Raw genomic sequence first — 21235 nt, forward strand, 5'->3', positions numbered from 1 at the left:
GCTGGTAAGCAAAGCTCCTCAACCCCAAGCTTGCTAGCCTGAGTGAACAACCGAATTCGCTTGAAGCGATCGAATTTGGATGCCCATGGTCAATGTAGAATTGGAAGAACCATGGCTTGACGCTGGATGTGACGCCCGTGTCTGACCGGCACAACTGTGCATGTGCTGTGCGGTGCGTGGAGCCAGGACAAGTTTGTGTTGCTCGCAGAGAGCAACCGTTTCTGAGTCGTCCGCGTGCCAGCATCTTACCCAGCTCAGTTGACCAAGCTAAGTTGGAGGTGTAAACGGAGAAGGAAATCTTCGCAGCACGGAGTATGAATGGTATCCAAGCAAAAGCCTACGACGATTCAACAATTGGGAATGAATTGCTTGGAGACATAGACCCGATTTAGCACCTAGGGCTTTCATTGGAAAATATTCTGAGATCATCTTGGAAGATCTTGGCGCCTAAAATGAGTTGTTAAGCTTTAGAAACTCGAACCATAACTTGCGTCATTGCGTGCGACTGTGCGAGTCACCAACAGTTTGATGATTGAAGCTCGTAGGTCAGAGCTAATAAAGAAATTAATTTATGCAACTAAATTTTGCCTTGGAATGTTTTGCCCAGGAAACAGTAAAAAAACTGCAAGTTTCCACAAAATGGTGAGTTGGTGACCACTGGAAGATATCGTGACACTAGCTGCGCATTGCCTGCACCTGGTGAAAGAGAGGCTTGAAGGTTACTGTTCAAACCAAACTCATGAGAGGACGGCCATCAGATCCAACACCCGCAGCACAATGTAGTTCGTGCCATCAGCACCCTTGAACTCACTGCCAGCATATTTGGAGTACAGAACGTTGCTGCCTGCAGACACAGACAACGGGCTCCTCTTGCCTTCCTCATCCAGGGGGCCTGGACCAACAGCTACAACCTGTCTCCGATCAACAAATATTGTCATTCACTCGCATGTCTCTCTTATTTGGAATAGATGCGGAGACATAGCTAAGTCCTAACATGACTTAGGTTTATAGGTTCAACATTACAATTCAGAACCATGGAACATATAGATGATAGCCATTCAAAAGAAGAAGAAAAAGAAAGTCAACATAGAACTAAAGAATCGTGTCACTGACCGTTCCAATAGATGGCTTCTCCTTGGTAGTTTCGGTAAGCAATAGACCACCTGGAGTTTTATCTTCAGCTTCAGCAACCTATCAGAAACCAAAAGGGTAAGTAAGCTACAACCTCAACTTGAATGTCCATGCATACTAAATCGACACCAGAACCATACAGCATGTGTTTAATCAGATGCCCAGAACAAATAAAGACAGAGATTACTACCATGATCAAAACACGGTCATTCAAAGGCTTCATGTCTTTCACATCATCGGTTTCTAGAATACCTATGATGTCATCCTCTTTTAGAATTAGATAGTTGGAATCATTCAACTCCACCTCAGTTCCAGCGTACTTTGAATATACAACTTGAGCTCCAACCTGAAGTAGTAACAAATGTACATGTCACTTACTATATTAACATATATCCTTTTCTTCCCACAATAGGTCAAAGCTTGCTTGTATTACTAATAACTATGACAGCAGAACACACATACAAAACCGTGGAAACAGAAACACAATGAAATGTGTAGAATTGTGAGTCAAACAGGCAGCACAAGTGCTTTGACAGCTTCATCATATCGCACTTTGCAGCATGCCTTCAAATGGATTAGTTATAATTCCAGATTCTGCATGCCTCCAAATGGATTAGTTATAATTCCAGATTGGTAAAGCTACAAGGCTCACTCTGTTAGTTTAAGACGTGATTTTCTTACTCATAAACTAAGAAAAACTGAATGAACATGAGACATGACTTTAATTAATACCTTTTTTATTGCAGCCAACTGAAAATGATTTGATGGAATTTAGCAACCAGCACAAGGGTAATTCTCAGGTGGAACAGGGGATACAAAGTACTGAAAGGGGATCATTTCTCTGTTCTTCAATGGCTAATGGAATAGCTATACCTGCTCGTATGGGTCGTGGGGCCATCTATCTGTAAAGTCCACCAGCTCTACTAGAAAAAACTACATACATCTAAGACCTTACATTTGCAATGAACAATATACCTGAATGCTGACATCCACCTTCCTATCCCCAATGGTTCTTCCCTCTCCGACGGCGACTACTTCACCACCCTGAGGTTTGGACTGAGCAGTCGAAGGAAGCAAAATTCCACCGGTTGTCTTCTCCTCGGAAGACTTAATCTTTACAAGCACCCTATCATCTAAGGGATTGAGTGTTGTATACTGCAGTGGAATAACGAAAGATATTTTTTTCACGCCTGCAAAGCATAAAAGAATACTTTCTCGAAAACAAATGAGATGATTCTTGCCAGGTGAGTAGTCTAAAAGATATACCCCACCAACAATCATGAGGACACAACTAGACTACTGGAGAGTCAACTAAAATGCTAACTACAGCTCAAACACTTTTGCCCTTTTCAACATACTAGTATAATCCACCATAATTCACTTCATGAAGCAATAATCGCAACAAAGAACATTGAACCCAGTATAATTCATCCGATGTACCCCTTAAGCAAAATGACAACGGACAATTCTTCACATGGAGACCTTCAGATTTCCTAACCATCAGGAGCTAACCATCCCCGTAACACAACAGCATTTACAATTCCAACCATTCCGTCCCTATTCCATCACCACTGAACACAAGCTAACCTAGTCAGCAACTCAGCATACACCGACACTCTCATCGTCAACTTTAGCGCATCGCTCTTCTGCCTTGGAAAACATTTGAACCAGCGCACAATAACCAATAACAAACCCCGTTACCCCATTCCCCGTGAAAACAACAGCGCCACTGCGCCATCAAGCTACATTGCGCGGAGACAGCACCTTGGGGGCAACGACGGTGGCGGCCCTGGCGACGAGGCCGCGGAGCACTCGCCGCGCGGGGAGGGCCCCGACGACGGCGACGGTCGACGTAAGTCGTAGCACGTTGAGAGGGGCCGACCCCTTCCCCGCGAACGCCGCCGCGCCGATCGCCGCGCCGGAGAGTTGCACCGTCGCCATTCCTCGAGTAGATAAACCCTAGCGGATAGCACAGATTACAGAAAGAGCAGCGGAAGCGACGAGGTCACGAGGGGCGAAGGCGCAAGGCGGACTAGCGCTTTAACCCAGAGGTGCCGCGCTTCTCGTGGGCCGCGGGTGGCGCACGATTTGGGCTGGTCTTCGTGGGCTTTCTGCAGCCCATTAATAATTCCAGGCCAATGGGAGATTTTTTATTTTTATATCTCGAAAATCAAAAAATTGCAAAACTGGGCATCCGTTTGAAAAAATTACAAAAATAAGCTACTGACGCTCGTTGAAAATGTGACATCTTTAAAAAAAATAAAGATGCCACCCTTCCAACAGATGATATGTTAAAAAATAAAAACACTTGTTATATTGCTTTCAAAATTCAAAACACTATCAAAAGAGTTATGATTTTTTAAATATATATATATATGTTGCAGAGGATACTATGATCTAACTCTAAAAAAAATCATCTTGTTGATAAGGCCTCAGGAGTTTTGGCCCAGTCATCTCACTGCACTGCGTCAGTTTCCTCATCGTGTCGGTTGCACTGCGGTAGTTTAACCAAGACTTTCTCAAATGCCCTTTTTTCCATTTCCTTCTAATTTGACTAATGAATTTTAACATGGCATTTCAAATTACTCCATAGTTCTTTTTGGTATACTGATGTTCATTATTACATATGGGTCCTCTCTATCGTTATACCTCGGTATGGTGGTTTATATATCAATGAAAGATAGCGGTGATATCTCTGCTCCACAGCAATTAAATTAGGGCTACATTCTGGACTAAATGATCACATTGCCCTCTTTGCTTCCTTTGCTCATTAATTATGTTGCCTTTAATTCGTACACAATTGTTTTGCTACTCACGAGGAACCACTTGTTTGTTTGGAGCGTATTTTCACCAAAGTAAGTATCCAAGAAAAGCCTTACAAACAAATGTTTGGATCACTTCTATATCTTCGTTTGGTGCTTTCCTTCTACATGTGGTTTTTCATTTGTTTATATTTTAGAAATCAAAACAAGTGGTGAGAGAACTAGCAAAATATCTAGAGGCGCCTGCTACAGTACCTAGAGGTGATTTCCAGACGACCATCAATTTCAAGCCAGATCCGGTACCTCTCCTCCTTCTCCGGCTCGCTGCCGGCGTTGATGAGGGGAGGAGCACCTGATCTTCGATACTCATCGCCGTCGACAGGCTCTCCTCCGTCCTTCGTGCCCTCCGTCCTCGCATCGATCAATCCAGTTCCAGATCCAATGTCCGTGATGACCTGGACACTCTTAGTTGAGTGATGCGGGAGCTGCACGTAGGCGGCGACCAAGGGGGGCCGTGTGGCAGCGGCTAGGTGGATACCTATGAGCGCGGTGGTGATGATGATAGCCATGTGGCTCACGGGGGAGGGTCGCTGATGCACAGGGCGATTCTGGAGACTGTGAAAGCAAGCGTGGCTACGTCATCTCTGCCTCAGATTGATTATTTGACAGTGAAGGGGGCTGAGGCTAGGGCCACTTCCAGAGCGAGTCTTGGGTCTCTAGTTAAACGTGAGGAAGATTTCAGGTGTATGGAACACGAAATCCTTCATGCCCTAAGGAATCCACCTCTACCGCCATCAGAACCTAAATGGGTGCTTCATGTAGAGAGGAGTAAACGAACATTAGAAATCCGAGATAGCTTGTTTGTACCAGCACCATGGGAGGCAGAGGTCATTGAGCTGAGGAAAGTGGCGGAGGATTTGGAGAGAGCAGTTGAGCAAATCCCTTCTTCAGGGGGGGGGTGTTCTTCAGGGGGGAGATCCAATGTGGAAATTCCCCTACAGAGTGATGACAAGGATTCAAGTCTATTTCGGGTCCAATTCCAGCGAGGTCCACGATGAGGTTTTCGGTGAGGTTGCCGGGAGGGGGACACGAGACATCAAGAAGGCTCTAGTGAGTTTGGAAAAGATTGGCTATTAGGCCACTTAGACCCGGGCCGGAAAGCTTCGGGTCAGCTAGGCCACTTAGACCGAAATCCGCCGAAGGAGTATGGGCTCCCAAACCCAATACTATGTGGATATTATCACAGAGATATTTACGCCCACTTGTTAACCTGACTCCGCACCCCTGGATTTAGATCCCAAAAATCTCCATTGCGCGTGGGTTAGGGTTCCCAATGACATGAGCAGAGATCAGGCGATTCACTCTCGACCTGAAGAAGGTCAGTAGAGGAGACTCTCCCCAGCTGGTGGTTCCCTCTTTTGCTCAAGTAGTGAAAGAGGGATCCATGGCGAGGCGCGCAGAACAAGACCAAGGAAAGGTGTGGGGCAAGCGACGGCAAGATGAAGACTGGGTGGATGAAGACGAACATCTTGGGGGGGAGATCTACAACGGGAGAAGGATCTGCATCACAAGCTCCAACGGAGCATGGGAGTTCAACAAGATCGCGGGAGTTCTCGTATGTCGTCAAGAGAAGATCTGTCATACCGCAGCTATGGAGGTCGAGCCAGGGGATTTGGGAACACTAAAATTACAGGCAGGCCATAGAGGTCGAGGGCTTGGCGGAGGCAACTCTAGATCTGACGCTGGCCAAGGTGGCCAGCGTGTTCGACAGGAGATTAGGCATGAGGACATAGCTGGAGAGTGGCAAGCAAGTGGACACCATCAATGGGGTCCATCCTGCCAAACCCACAAAGGTAAACAAGGCAATCCAAGATAACCCGTCGAGAAGATCAGATGTTTTAGATGTCAAATGGAAGGGCATCATCAGGCTTATTCCACCAACGAACCAGTCTGGTACAAATGTAAGCTATCCGATCATATGGTAGTTGATTGTGCCACTGGATCTAGAAAAGCAAGGAAAATCTGGATGTATGGTTTTTCTACCCAAAAATTGGGGTTTTATTCTATGCACATTCCTATTGAGAAATCTCAGATCTTTCACACTATTGCCTTGCTGACAGTCCTCAAGGGGGAGGCCACAACAGAAAAGATTGAGGCTAAGCTGAAACATCTCATAGAACCTAAATGGGATTAAAAAGTAAGAAAGTTGATTGATAATGAGTTCATGGTCGTCTTCCCTAACAAAGAATCCCTGGATACCTTCTCAAGAATCAATTATGTGGAGTTGGCCATTCACAAGCTCAAGATGAAAATCAGTAAGAATGGGAAGGTCCTAGGCATTATTGATGTCCTCAAGACCACCTGGACTAAAATATATGGGATACCTGCATTTATCAAGGATGTGGAATCTGTTAAAGAAACCTTGGTAGCTGAACCTGTGGTGGTGGATGAAGTAAAGTCGTTAAAGGATGACCCTGTCAGAGTAATGGTATTCTGCAAAGACTCCCGCAAGATCAGAAATTTCATAGAGATATGTTTCAATGGGGGAAGGGTATTTGATCAGATATGTCATGGAATGTTTTAATGATAAATCCTCTAAGGATAGTCCTTCAAAACTAGATAAGCCAGATGAGGATAAAGATAAAGGCTCTAATGAGGATCGAATGACTGAGTTTGAGGAGGACTCAAGGATGGGAGACACAAATGCAACTGAGGGAGGGGACAAGGCTAAGAAAAACATTGTTTGCCTCATTAGCCCATGGAAAAAGGCAAACAAGTCCAAATTGTGGTCCCATTGTCTCCTGAACCATGCAAGCTTATTGTTCCTCTAGCATCTTATGACCCCTTCCAAGGGAAGCTAATAGTTAACAAGGAGGTAACTGATGAAGAGGACACAAGGAACCTATTAAACCTAGGTGATGACCTCTTCAAAGGTGAGTTGAAAGTAGACAAGGCTGCAAAGGATGAAGAGATGCCAAGACTGTTAATAACACAAGGTGAAAGAACTGTGGAAGGTGAACCAGGGGAGCTTCCAAAATTTGACATAGGTGTCAATTGCTCTAGCCCCCAAATAACTGCTCATTGTCTTTTTCTGGGGACCAAGGTGACTGACCTTGAGGACTTCCAAGGGATTGACTACAAGCATGACCATACTCTGAACAGTTTCAAGGAGGAGCAAATAATGATGCTCAGCCCACTTAACACTAAGCTACAAAGGATGGAAGGAGAAAATGATGAAAATAATTTTTTGGACGACACCACACTTGTGGCGGAGGGGCCTGAAGCTCAAAAGCCTACTGAAGTCCTTCCCACACTTACGTTTCAAACCTTAAACTTACCTCCATATACATCTGGTGAAAGAGATTTGCCTCAAGGAGGGGCAATGGAAGGGACCCAAGGAGATGATGCAGAGGATTTTGACAACCTCTCACTGAACAGTTACAAATCTGAAGAAGATGTAAACACCCAAGGGTGGGCTACTGCATCCAAAGGAAAGAAGAGAAGGGTTGTAAAGAAGAAGACCCCTGCGATTGCTGTTAGAGCCGGTTCAAGGATCCCTAAAGATGGTGTCTCTATCCATGCAAAGGCCATGAAGAGGGTTCAGGCCAAGAATATGACTGAAGGTACTTCTTGAAGCCCTAACCAATTTACTATTCTAAATAATGTTCCCAATGAAAATATTGATGGTGTTATTGCTGATTTAGATATAGAGGTAGATAATATAGATGTTCACATTGATGCCATCAAAGCTGAGGAGACAACTAGGGAGGCTATTGATGAAGCAAACTATAAAACTTACCTTCAGAAATGAGGTGGAAAAGACATTGCTTTGATCCACAGCTTGGAACAGGAAATGACCATAGAGGCTATAGATAACTCTGATAGAACAATTGAAATATCTATCTCAGAAACCTACCAGGCCACAAGTAGTGGTCCTGTGACTAGGAAAGGGAGAGGCAGTCACTCTAAAATACACAAATGAGGATTCTGCTTTGGAATGCTAGAGGGCTTGGGAAAATAGTAACGAGAAAACAAATTAAGGATTACATCTTTTAAGAAAAAGTAGACATTATAGGGATTCGGGAAAACTATGAAGAAAGAGTTCACAACTAAGGAACTCAAGGAGATTGTTGGGAATGAGAGCTTTTCTTGGGGAGTCCTACATGTCCAAGGTCATTCTGTAGGGATTCTAGTTGGTGTCAAGGAAGATCTTTTGGAGTTAGAGAATTGTGAGATTTTTCAATTTTGTATTAAAGTCACTGTTAGGGTGAGAACATCTAACTTGAGATGTGAGTTGATCACAGTGCATGGACCTGTTGATCATAGCATGTCCAAGGATTTCATTCAAGAACTGGAGGGTATTTATGACATGGTGTTGCTTCCCTTAGTAGTGGGAGGTGACTTTAACTTAATTCGATATGTTCATGATAAGATAAATGACAACAGTGATTATCTGACGGATCTCTTCAATAGCTTTATTGGAAAGTTCCGATTAAGAGAAGTGAAAAGGACTGGCCTTAAGTACACTTGGATCAATAAGAGGGGACATACCCTGTTATGATTAATCTAGACAGATTTCTGATCTCAAGTGATTAGGAAGATCTTTTCCCCCTCTGTCATGCATGGAGCCTGACTAGGGTGGGGTCATATCATAGCCCTATCTTCCTTTTTTCTGGTGATGCTAGCCTTCAGAGGCGCAAGTACTTCACTTTTGAGAAATAGTGACTGCTACATGACAATTTTAAAAAACTTGTTTGTGATAGATGAGAGGACAAGAAGGTCGGGAAACCTATAAATGGCTACTCTTTGGACAATTGGCATAGAAGCCTATGTGCTGCCAGACAGTTCATGAGAGGGTGGCAGAGACAACAGAGGGGAGAACAGAGGAAAACAAAGGTGGATATTATGGCTTAGCTGTCTGGTTTGGATGCAAAGGCAGAATACGAGGGACTGAATACTGAAGAGTGAACGTTTAAAATGGAAAGGGACCTAGAGAAAATACTGGCCATGGAGGAAACCTTCTGGAAAGAGAGGTGTGGAAACACTTTGGTTAGAGAGTAGGACTCTAATACTAGATTTTTTTCATATGCTAGCCAATGAAAGGAGGAGGAAGAACCTGATTCTCTCCTTAGACACTGATCAGGGGCAGATCAACACTCATGACCAGATCATAGATCATGTTTATGCTTTTTATAAACAACTATTTGGACAAAGCTCCAGGGAGGGGCTAAGGCTCTCAGCATCCTTTTGGATAACCACAATAGCATGTCAGAGGAGACCAAGGCAGCTTTGGTTCAACCTTTCTCAGTCCAGGAGATTGAGATAGCATTTAAAGAAATGAAAGGAGACTCTGACACTGGTCCCAATGGCTTTACTTCTACCGTTTTAAGGTCTTTTGGAAATGGGTTAAAGATAACATCTTGGAGATGTTCCAGGATCTCCATGCAAGCAGGCTAGATTTAAAAAGGCTCAACTATAGGGTCATCACCCTAATTCCTAAAGTCAAGGAGGCCAACAACATTAAGTAGTATAAACCTATCTGCTTTCTGAATGTAGATTATAAGGGGTTTACTAAAGCTCTCAATAATAGAATTATCCCCGTAGTCAAGGAGGTTATTGGTTCTAGTCAAACAGCCTTTATTAAGGAGAGAAATATTCTTCAAGGGGTTGTTATCCTGCATGAGGTAATTCATGAGATGAAAAGGACCAAACAGAAAGGTGTGATGGTAAAAATTAACTTTGAGAAAGCTTATGATAAGATTAAGTGGACTTTCCTTGAAAAAGTGATGAATGGAAAAGGTTTCCCTTCAGTCTGGACTGTTTGGGTCATGCAATTTGTCAGGGGAGGCAGAGTTTGCATAAATATAAATGGCCAAAGGGGGGCATACTTCAGAAACTTTCAAGGCTTGAGGCAAGGGGATCCCATGTCCCCTATTCTCTTTAATATTGCAGCAGATGTGTTTAATGCTTTAATGGCTAAAGCAAAAAATAAGGGCCTCATCTAGGGAGTGGTTGGTCAACTACTACCTCATGGGATCACCCACATTCAATACACCGATGACACCATTCTAATAACTAATGGATCTGACAACTCAATCCTCAATCTAAAAATCATTATATACTACTTTGGGTGGCTATCTGGGCTAAAGATCAACTTCCACAAGAGTGAGGACTATGCTTTTGGAATGGATCAAGGAGATCAAGAAAAAGTGGCATATATGTTGAACTATCAGCTGGGCCACCTCCCTCTAGAGTATCTGGGCATTCCTATTGCTGACCATCGGCTGGGGATGCATACTCGCTCTGGGATTCTCACCAAAATGGTTAACAGACTGGATCCTTGGAGAGGCAAAAAAATCTAACTTTTGCGAGTAGATTGATCCTAACAAATTCTTGTCTAACTAGCCTCCCCATGTATACTATGGGTCTTTACCATTTGCTTGCTGCAGCTCACAGCAAGATGGACACAATTAGATCAAGATTTTTCTAGAGAGGGGCTAAAAATAGGAACAAGTACCATATGGCCAAATGGGAGGCTATCTGTTGGTTGAAAGACTATGGGATCTTGGCATTTTGAACACTATGATCATGAATAAGTTCTTACTTGTCAAATAGATCAGGAAATCTGTTCTGGACCTGAAGACACTTGGTGTCAGTTGCTCAAGGCCAAATATATACCAGAGGCTAATTTCTTCACCTCAAAACAACAAGGCACCTCTCTTTTTTAATAAGGATTGCACAAGTTCAAGCATCTGTTCCAGTAGGGGGCCACTTACAAAATGAATAATGAAAAGAGTGTTTTCTTCTGGAAGGATGTGTGGCTAGGAGATACACCTCTAAAAATCCAATATCCTAGTCTTTTCTGCATAAGTGCTCATCAAGATATTTTAGTTTCTGAATGCTAGTCTAATGAAAATTGGGACATTCACTTCAAGAAGCCTTGTTGAGAGGGACATGTCTCAGTGGGGAGATCTAATGAATAAATTACAATGTGTTCAGTGAGAGGCGGGATGAGGTCCTCTGGACTTTAGATAAATCAAAGAGATTCACCACTAAATCCTTATATAGGTTTCTCACCTTTGAGGGTGTTCCTAGCAGGGGGGGCTCAGGACATTTGGAGTTGTCAACTCCCCCTTAGAATTAAAGTGTTTCTTTGGCAAATGATACATAATAAGCATCATGTAGTCACCTATCTTAAGAAAAGGGGGTGGAAAGGGAGTGATATATGTAACATGTGCGGTAAACCAAAAAATATCAAATATATTTTTCTTTGGTTGTGTAATTGCTCAGTGCATTTGGAGCGCCTTGAGTGAGATTTTTGGATGGAATGGTTACCCGTGCTCAATGGCTGACTTATGGGCGAGTTGGCTACATGGCCTTTTCAAAAATTCTCAAAAACTAGGCGTCTTCCTTTTTGCAAGTCTTGCGTGGGCGTTATGGCAATCCAGAAACAAAATGATGATCGAGATGAAGTTTCCAAACAAGCCTCATGAAGTCTTATACCTCGTTATCTCCTTTGTTCATAATTGGAACTCCCTGCTCAAAGAAGATGACAAGCTCAAAGTGAATGGAATGAGGATCAAAGAGTGGATGTGTGAATTCACTTTTGTTGAGAGCCCACCTTCAGATGTTTATGAGATTTAGGGCTCCTGGACTCTTGTTGTAATAGGATAGCTTCTATCCGATGTTTTTTCGCTTTTGGTGCGCTAGCACACTTTGGTAGCTCAGTCTAGGTCTGGCAAGCTAGATTCCCCATGTCATGTCCCAAAACGCTAATCACGTGATTAAGCATTCATAATCATCATGGCATTATGTTTATGCGTATTCATTTGATAACTTGAGTTTAAATATGTTTCAAAAGTACTTGGAGGTAGTTTAGAGCTCTTTAGAAAAAAAAAACCTAAATGCCTTAGAGATGAAGAAGAATAGAAACAGAAGAAAATTAGGAAATTTCAGCAACATACCCTTCTCGCTGTCTGATCGAAATTCCCCGCGGTCTGACCGCCAGGGGGCAACCATGTAGGCTTGCCACAGTGTGACCGATACTTCCCACGGTCTGACAGCTACAGCGTAGAGGCTCTACTTAAGCAAGTCGATCAACTCTCTCTCTCTCTCTCTCTCTCTCTCTCTCTCTCTCTCTCTCTCTCTCTCTCTCTCTCTCTCTCCCCTTCACCCACACCAAGAGAGAGAGAGACCACCTTGATGCCCACGATGACCAAAGATCGACGGAGGGGACTTCCTCAAGCTCCCCGAAGGCTTCCTCGAGCTCATCCTCTGCTCCCTTGTTGTCGGTGAAGTTTCCATGCGAGTTCATCCACCTCAAACCTGAAACCACCCTAGAGTTCGATCTCCAAATCGGAGTTTCCCCAAAGTGACCCCCTCCAATAGAAATCTTCCCTACCCTAAGGTGAGGCATCCCTTACCCTTTTCCCATTATTTCCAAGCTTGAGTCAATCCACATGTCGTATGGACCCAAGTTCAACCTAGACTAGGGCTTATCCATGGGGTATTTTGAGTTTAGCTCGGTGAATATTGTTCAAATCACTTTAGAAGCACTCCACTGGTCCCATAGAGCATTTTGGTACCCTTCATAGTCGAAAACCTCGTCGGAGCCTTCATCGGCGGCCCCGCAAAGTGGCGCCAGTAGGATCTCATGGTCTGACCGCTAAACGGTGGTCTGACCACCGATATACCATCAATCCGACCGCTAGAGGCCAAAACCATCTTCACACTGGCGGTCTGACCATCACTTCAACACCGGTCTGACCACTAGTCACTTAAAGCTATATGCACTTATGTTACTTTATTCGGGGTTTCAAACTTCAGAACCCTAATCATTTAGTGGTCTTTTGCAAATATTTTTGAAGCGCGACGCTCTTTTAATTTTCAAACATGCACCATATGCACACTTTTTCATCATTTTATTATTTTTGTAATGCATTCTTGATTCATTTAGAGAGCGTTACGTCGATGGTCCAAGTGAGCGAAGGCGAAACCAATCTACCAGAGTTCTGTGAGTGTTATGCCGGGAGTATCAGACAACCGCCAGAGCAGCAAAATAAGTATCTAAACATACTCAACCTACTAGTTTGGATCTCGTATTGTATAACTTAATAAATTATGTTTTATGTACGTTTGCATGAGTAGTGAGTCCATTGTCGAGTTGAGATTGGTAGAACCTATGTTGATGAATTGCACTATCTCTACATTGAGATGTTGATTATTTATATCCTTGTAGCCTTGATAATATTGTTGATATCTAACTTACAAGTTTGTTCGATAGGCTTAGGGATGCTTAGGTTATCGGTAGAAGTCGAGCAATGGTTCAGTCGTTGTTCGTGAACTTAGGACTTACTTATTGTTTACAGACACAATAACAATGATGTGGGTTGTATGATATGCGAGGATGGGACGAGATGTGGGCGGTGCTAGGGGTAGGTCGAGAGAGGAGCTCGGATGTCATAGACCGCTTGCATCATTTAAGCACCGTTCGTCGGTGTCGTTGGCTTTAACACTTTTCGTACAACCACATATTCGGATAATAGACCAATGAGCTAAGTATCATATGTCGTACTGACGCTTACCTTGCGGTCCTATGATATGTAAGAAAAATAAAGGAGAAGCAAGGTAGCGCGAAGCCAGAGGTGTCCGGGACACGCTCGCGATAACCCCGATGATACAGGGACATGTGCAATTGAGTAGTTCCGGGTATGATAAAAGTTATCTCGAGGGCCAAGAGGATGAACCTGGGTCATGTGGGTAAAATTGTACTCCCTGCAAGGTGTAAGAATAATTTGAATTGCCTCACTCTCGGTCATGAGCATGTTTCTGTCCATCCACATCGGTCATGAGTCGCGAATATGGGATGTTGTGGTATGACATATTGAGTTACGGTTGAGTCGATCCTATTTACATATATGTTTATTATGGTTCTAGATACATGTATTCTTGTAATAATTATGGAACAGAATGATATCTGTGGTTAAATATAGAAGCTCACATGTGTATATCAAGTCGTATTTTGCTTATAAAATTTAATTAACCATGTGGTTGATTCCTTGCTAATACATTAATACATTCTCCTTGGAGTCGGACTATTATATGTACCCATTATGAATTAAGTCTTGCGAGTATATTCATACCCACGCTACTTTTTTAGGTTCTACCGGTGAGGAGGAGCTCGTGTTTGGTTAATTCACGCACACCGATGTAGGTGGCGGGAATGAGTAGTGTAAATTACTCATGTGGTGTGCTTTTAGGTGGAGCCTAAGCTCATATGACTTTACCTAGCTTTTGGTGTTGATAGATGTTACTTTTCTGCTACGTAATTTCTCTAATTTTTTATTGTAAATGGTTTAATGCTTAAGAACTTGTAATATAATTTAATTACTCGCTCTTTCTTAAGATTTGTTGTGATGCTACATGTTGAAAATGCATGTGTTTTGATCTTGAGCATAAAATACGTACCGAGATTATCAGGATGGTATTCTGATTAATCATAATAGTTGTGATTAAGTAAATAATCGTTCTAATGATTAGTTAGAATAATATTTGAATGATTCCTCACACCTCATCTTCTTCTTCTTTTTTCCGTGTTATATTTCTTGATTTTTTTATTGGTTTTTAATATAAGCCGAGGTCTTTGCTTCTTAAAAAAACAAGTGACTGCAACTACACTAGAACACTAGAAGACAAATAAAATAATGGTGTTTAATTATCAACTGATTCTCATTCTCAGTTTACAGATGGAGTGCAATGTTTAATCTTTTAGTATACTGGTGTATGATATGGTTTCTTTGTAAGCATCGTATGCTGCAAGAAAATGGTACCTGGTTATTGTTTTCCCAGTCTTCTTCAACGACAGATAAATAGTAGATGTGACCAGAATGTTTTCGAGGTGCAATGTGAGGAGAGATAGAGGTCAATAAAATCTAATATGGAAAAAATCTGTGAGGAGGAATTTGAAGAAATAGAATATTTTCTAAGAATTATTTACGGATAGAAACACGTAAAAATTAGCAATTCACATGCTAAATCATAACTTATACTTCAATCTCCTTATATAGTATTACTTTATTTTTTACTATTACTAGTATCTTTATCATTATTATTATTTTCTCATCATCTTTTTAATTAAATCTTATAGATTTCATGTCTATCGTAACAAAATCTTTATTGTTGTTGTTGGTGACCAGAATGTTTTCACTGGTTGAAACGTTTATCCTAAATAGAATTATTATAGGATATAATGCATCTACTATTTTGTATGCTACATATGGTTTTCACTGTTCGCTAACCAGTTCTGTTCCTAAATGCCTACAGGTACCTTTATGTCTGCGCAGCAACAGTGTGCACATATGTTGGAGTATTCACCATAGCCATGATTGCAGCCTACACTTGCACATATGTTGGAGTATTCATCATAACCAGATCAATGATTAGGTATTCCGATTTTGCAGTCAATTGTCAGGAAGGAAGAGTAGCATCTTGCATGTTACCTTCATCGTGGACTTTTTGAGTCTGATGCGGCCTGCTTTGTACTGTGTGGTTTTTTGAACATTTTGTAGTCCAGTTTTTCAGATCCTGCAATCCCTACACAAGGGTGTACACACATTTTTCCTTTCTCTTTTCATGTAGGCCGTAGATTATTTTTTTGACGTTTTTGGCTGTAGATTACTATATTTTGCTCTAGAAATTGAAACTGTATGTTATAGCACGTACAGCAACCGAGAAGTATTGTGAACTTCCACAGTTACAATGAGTAAATTTGGAGAATCTGCATCTATGGTAACATCAGTATCATGTGCTAAGAATAATACTACGGATCTCAGTAACTGTTTCACACCTGAGAATAATACTATCTGAGATGTCAAATATATTGTGAACTTCTACAAAAGAGGAGGGAATCACACGTGAGTGAATCAAACGAATTGAGATATTTATGATCACATTGATACACCTTTTTTTTTTTTTTTGGCGACCACCGATACACCAATGTTGAGTGGATGCTTGACATGCAACCAATGGGCTTATGTACAAGGGAACATTTATGGTTGGAGGCTGGATACAAATGGTACGGTAAACACAGGAAGGTCACTGAAATGATTTGAAGCTATGAGCAGATATCTTCTGACACATGATCTCACTGTTAAAAGCTATCAACGAACTTGCGCCTGGGGGAATATTTGCATCATAATGTAAGTGTACCGCAAAGTTTGGCAACAATGCTTCCCTTTGATCTTTGGAAACACAGGGAAGCCTTTGGCGTTGCCCGCAGCCACACAATGAGTGCAGGTTTGCATCACAGAAACTTGGATATTACACGACAGGATGTCCAAAAGGCTGCACTTGCTGCTTGTACAATCGCTGGATTCTGGTAGATACTGCACAAGGACAATAGAGAATTAGTACGGAGTAGTTACACAGCAACAGGAATATTTAACACCAGCAGGTTCATTGGAAACTTATCACTACATATATGCCAAGGATGCCACTGTCTATCGCTAGACACAATAATTTTGTCTAATTGCTTGCAAAATTATATCTGCAGAAGATACTCGCGAGGTAAATACTATTAAAAAATTCCGGCATGCTGAACAAGTGGGGGTATTAAATCTACTTCTATAATCAAGCTGGTGCATGTAATCTGATATTATTGGAACCTAAAGGCTCAAGCCAGTTGGCCTCCTCTACCAATTTAGAAAGGACACAACACAGTAACAGGCGTAATGTGATAATGCCCAGCAGCCCTGATGTCAGTATTAGTTTATGCATAACGTTCAAATGCCATTTAGTTTGGCTGAGATTCACTTTTCATTTTTTCAATGGTAAAACAAAGTTATCCAGCTGAAGGCCCTAGAATATCAATCCTTTAAGCATAGTCCCAAGGAACCTAGTGAGACTTGCCCAGCAGTCTACTGGAAGGAATTGGGTTTAAGATAGCTTTAGATAGAATTTGAAGACACTGTTTACCATAGTTACACTGAAAAGCTCTTGGAGTTCTATCAAAAAGCTTCTGTGGCACCTGTGCTAGTAGCTAACTTGTGATGCTGTTACATAAACCAAAGCTTAGTCAACAGACCTAGCTTCTGATGTTCTACAGAAATCAAAGCAAAGACAACGGCTAAAAGGGATCCAACATTCCTTGACTTGATCTGAGGATATGACTTTACTGGGAGAATGCCATAGGAGTAGAATTCGTAATTACTGATTGACACAAGTAAATTACCCAATAGCTGTCGTGCTCCATGATGCTATATTGTAAACCACTTTTGTTCCATCCCATGCCTTTTGAAGTTTGCTTTTCCTCTTTTTAGCTGAAAATGTCTTGCTAAGAGCTGACAAAAATGAAAAGTGGGAGTCTTAACATAATATTCTTTTATTAACAAAATTCATCTCAAAAAGGGAACACAATCTAATTACCTTGTTGAAGTTGATTGGGCGTTAAGTCCTGCATAACATGAGAGTTTTGGCCATCAAAAGAATGAATATTTCAAAATCAATGAGCGGTATGAAATTCTCTTTCATGATGAATCAAGGCATGACAACAAAAAAGATATAGAGACAGGCTTCCTCACATTAATATAAACAGCGGAACAAACAAATTACATGAATCCTAGCATAAAGATTAGAGATTATGTTGGGTTGATAATTATTTGTATTGGTAATCACATAATCCATCTCCTAACAAAACTAACAATATAGAGTCACAATAGGTACAGGATCACATAAAAAGTGAACTGAGATTTGTATACCTTAGTTTGTTTCAGTGACATCAAGTATGCAGCCATAAAGCATGCAATCCCATCAACAATGTCCTCTTGCTTAACGAGAACATATCCATCCTCTGAATCGTCACTAACATTCATACTCTTATCATCCCATATATCTGTTGCGCTTATAATATCCCATGATACAGTTTTATCTACTGTTACATAAGTAATTGTAGAACTGTTCAGTTGTCAGGTTCAATTGAAAGGAGTAAATAAATGGAAATTTGTAAATTGTGGAAAGGTCAGTGTATGCATTCATGGTAAAGAACAATTATGGTTAATTTCTGAATCCAGCATACGGCAATCATGATTCACTCGGCAAATGCACACCTGCACCATGTTGATATACTGACTTCTGAATGCTGCCTAGCTTATCGAGAAATTCAGGTGATTGAACCCTTGATTGGAGAAGATCACACAGCTGCAAAGTGAATGAAAATGTAAAGACCTTAGGGCATCTTCAGAACAAAAGGGAAGTACAGTGAAAGTCTGATTTAATTCATGCCACCCCTGATAACATGCATAAATTCCATAAAACAGTTTAGACCTCAATTGAAGTGCCAAAAAACTGTTTAGCCCAAAGTAGTCACCAGGAAAACAGAATTTGATACAGTAAACTTGGCACCGTGAACTATCAACTAGACCCGTGGTTCACAAGAAATTTGTCGTAATATGTCAAATATTCCAAAATCCATGGGATCATCTGCTAATTGAATTTGCTAAATCCACAAGTTGAAAAACTTTGAAACCAGAAATCATTAACTCTTCCAAATCGGCATACAGGGCCTTCTTCACTGGTGCCATTACTTTTGAACCTTGGAAGAGGCTATGGAGATCATGGGCACCTTTACGGTGCAAATTATTTTTATGGTTGGCTATTCGCAATCGTTGTTGGACTTCGGATCGTTTGGCGCGTCGAGGGTTGCCTCATCCGGTCCGGTGCTCCTTTTGTGATCAAGATGACGAAACTGCACAACATATCTTGACTGATTGTATTCTTGCGAGAGAAGTTTGGTTCGAGCTTTTCTCTCATGTGAACCTACAGCATCTAGCACCATCCAGTGAGCATACTATCTTCTCTGAATGGTGGCGTTGGGCTCACCATCGAGTAGCGAAAAGATGCAGAAAAGGCTTTGGTTCCCTTGTCATTCTTGGGACTTGGTGGCTATGGAAACACCGCAATGATTGTGTTTTCAATGGAAAAGCCCCTCGGTCGCAAGAAGTCCTTCGTGGAATTAGAGAAGAAATCCCTTTATGGTGTTCTGCAGGCGCAAAAGGTTTAGCTGAGTTTTGGCTTAATTAGTGTGTGGGTGTCCTTGGGTGAGTTTGTAGGTGTGTGTGTGCCTTTTGTGTGGATGTGAGGGTTTGTGTGTGTGTGCCTCCATTTGGAGGTTTTTCTGTTTGGACCCGTCTTCCCTATCTAATACAAAGATTCGCAGCTCTCCTGCGTATTCGAGAAAAAAAAAATTATAAACTACTCCAAAAATCCATGGCATCATCTGCTATGCAAACTCATCGTTGTTAATTTCCCTCCTTATGATGCAACAATACACAGAGGCCCCTATGCTTCACTTCCAGGTTCCAAATTTGACCTTAAGAACCTATTACCATATCATCACTTACCTACCCAGTACCACATGCAGATGAGAGCCGCCACAAGCACACTCCTCCCCTTAGGGCCTGGTTATTTTAGCTTTGGATTGTGAAAAGCTGAAGCTAAAACAAATAATTAGATTGTATAATCTGCTTTTCAAATCTAACTCCATTTTCTACCACAATCTACAAGCTGCCTCCCACCAGCTTTTTTCAGATTGTTACTATAGAAAAAATAGAATTACCCACACAAGTATCATGTAATTACCCACCAATGCCATTATTTTTTCCCGAAGCATTATTTTTTTGTCCTTCTATTCTAATCGGTACCACTTCCCAAGCCCAGCTCTCTCCCGATCTCTTCCTGGCGCCAATCTCCCAGCCACCTCCCCAGGCAGCCCGAGGCGGTCTGCTGCATGAGGAGCGCCCCGGATGCGCAACCTACTAGCCCCATCGCCGTGCGCTCCAGGAACGGTAATGCGCTGCCCCGTTCTGAAGCACTCATCAAGCTGTATTGGGTTAGATTTTTTATTCATTGGGAGCCAGCGTGCTGCTAATTGGATTGGGAGCTCAGCACCTGGGAAAATCTGCTAATCTGCTAGTTTCGTCATATTAAGTTCGTTGCCCATTGCAGTTCGTTGCACATTGCTGTATTTTTTTGGCTTTAGATAGCTCTGGAATGTTGTGCTTGTATGGCCCTTCGCGAACTCAAACTTGAAAAATGCTGCCTCTAGTTTCAATTCCTTGCTTATAATTGCGTCCTTCTTACTGTTCCTTGGCTTCCTTAGTCAGTATTGGAGTGGTAGGAGAACAATTCGGTGCATTGCTCTTTCAAATGTCCTATAGCACATGACGTTAAATTATGTTTGGTGTTAGGCGTATGAGTTAACTGGTGTTAGGCATTAAATAGACATAAATATGCACTCAGAAAAACCAGGGGTATTACGGACATTACGCAACCAAATCAAACATACAACCCACCCAGAATCCAGGATGCCAAATAACCATCAGCTTTGTACAATCCAGTTTATCAAAATCTACAATCTAGAAGCTGCTTTATAGAATCCAAAGCTACAACAAACAGGCCCTTAGACCATCCATGACCCAGAATGCACTATATCTGGCAAATCGTCATAACTGACTTGTTTGCTGAGTCACCAACTGACACCACAAAAACAGTATAGCAAATTAGCAATAAGTGATGCTAAAATTGTGGAGCGGCCACTCAAATTGGAGCAGTTTCGTGTAAATTTGACCTGATTCCAGAACGCAGCAACCTGCGATCCGGCTAAACTACTAAAGTCCCTCGCGTCCACATCTCACGAAGCGCCTGATTGCCGCAAACCACCAATCAATCGAGCCACCAATACCGGAACAGGGATTCCTAATCCCCTAAGAAGCCCCAGATAACGAAATTGATAGACGCGCAGCGAGATCTCCCCCTCACCTCGTCTGTCTCGTAGTCGGCGTCCGACGGGGCCGGCGGCTGCGCCACGTCGTCACCGCACCCGTCGCCGTTCGCCTCGCCGTCCCCCTCCTTCTGATCCGCCGCCTCGGCGGGCTCCTCCAGACCATCGCCCTCGCACATGATATCGAGCGCGCGCTGGCACTGCTCCAGCACCGTCTCCAGCGTCTTCCGCCGCAGCTTCAGCTCCTCCGGCAACCTCCGCCTCGCCCCCGCCTCCCCCGTGGAAGGTGACGTGAACGAAGAGGCGGGCTCCATCGAAACCCTAGGCGTGCGGCGACGGGGCGGGGCCGGTGGCTTGTCTCGCTTCGCAACGCCCCCAACCCGAACGGCGAGGAGAGGGGAGGGAGGGGAGACGTGCGCTTTGCTGTATCCGTGGCGGAGTTGTTACTGCGTCCGTGCGTGTTGTTTTGGGACTTGTTGGAGATAAGCCGCACTAATATTGCTGCTGAGACTGAGAGGTGGGGGATAGGACTGGGAGTCCCATATGTCAGGGACTCCGTAGGACAGCC

At 42.6% G+C, this 21235-nt stretch overlaps 2 protein-coding genes across 3 annotated transcripts; both read right to left on the reverse strand.

Annotated features, from left to right (window-relative positions):
• Positions 1-524: 524 nt before the first annotated feature.
• LOC133919932 (20 kDa chaperonin, chloroplastic-like) lies at positions 525-3136 on the reverse strand. Its single transcript, XM_062364503.1, has 5 exons — positions 2896-3136; positions 2107-2286; positions 1322-1477; positions 1114-1191; positions 525-911 (listed from the first exon to the last, which is right to left on the reverse strand). The coding sequence occupies exons 1-5, from the start codon at positions 3070-3072 to the stop codon at positions 738-740; spliced, it is 765 nt and encodes a 254-aa protein (XP_062220487.1). The 5' UTR covers positions 3073-3136; the 3' UTR covers positions 525-737.
• Positions 3137-16049: 12913 nt separating this feature from the next.
• LOC133919933 (uncharacterized) lies at positions 16050-21140 on the reverse strand. Of its 2 annotated transcripts, none has more exons than XM_062364505.1 (6): positions 20706-21140; positions 17996-18086; positions 17648-17817; positions 17316-17343; positions 17122-17230; positions 16050-16276 (listed from the first exon to the last, which is right to left on the reverse strand). In XM_062364505.1, exons 1-6 carry the CDS (start codon positions 20979-20981, stop codon positions 16195-16197), a joined length of 756 nt encoding a protein of 251 aa, XP_062220489.1. In that variant the 5' UTR covers positions 20982-21140; the 3' UTR covers positions 16050-16194. The 2 variants fall into 2 exon arrangements, with proteins under 2 accessions (XP_062220489.1, XP_062220488.1); XM_062364504.1 differs by having other exon boundaries at positions 17648-17820; positions 20706-21139.
• Between the last annotated feature and the right edge of the window lie 95 nt (positions 21141-21235).

Source organism: Phragmites australis, chromosome 5 (genome assembly GCF_958298935.1).
Source record: "Phragmites australis chromosome 5, lpPhrAust1.1, whole genome shotgun sequence".
NCBI classification, from domain to species: domain Eukaryota; kingdom Viridiplantae; phylum Streptophyta; class Magnoliopsida; order Poales; family Poaceae; genus Phragmites; species Phragmites australis.

Bases quoted from the DNA above. Each gene is read 5' to 3' on its own strand.
- LOC133919932 (XM_062364503.1), bottom strand. From the start codon at position 3,072: ATGGCGACGGTGCAACTCTCCGGCGCGGCGATCGGCGCGGCGGCGTTC. The intron at 1,478-2,106 runs GTATATTGTTCA...TTACTACTTCAG, and splicing joins AGGTGGATGTCAGCATTCAG to GTTGGAGCTCAAGTTGTATA. The intron at 912-1,113 runs GTCAGTGACACG...GATCGGAGACAG, and splicing joins AGAAGCCATCTATTGGAACG to GTTGTAGCTGTTGGTCCAGG.
- LOC133919933 (XM_062364504.1), bottom strand. From the start codon at position 20,981: ATGGAGCCCGCCTCTTCGTTCACGTCACCTTCCACGGGGGAGGCGGGG. The intron at 18,087-20,705 runs GTGAGGGGGAGA...TTCACTTTGCAG, and splicing joins CCGACTACGAGACAGACGAG to CTGTGTGATCTTCTCCAATC. The intron at 17,344-17,647 runs GTATACAAATCT...CATGTTATGCAG, and splicing joins TGTCACTGAAACAAACTAAG to GACTTAACGCCCAATCAACT.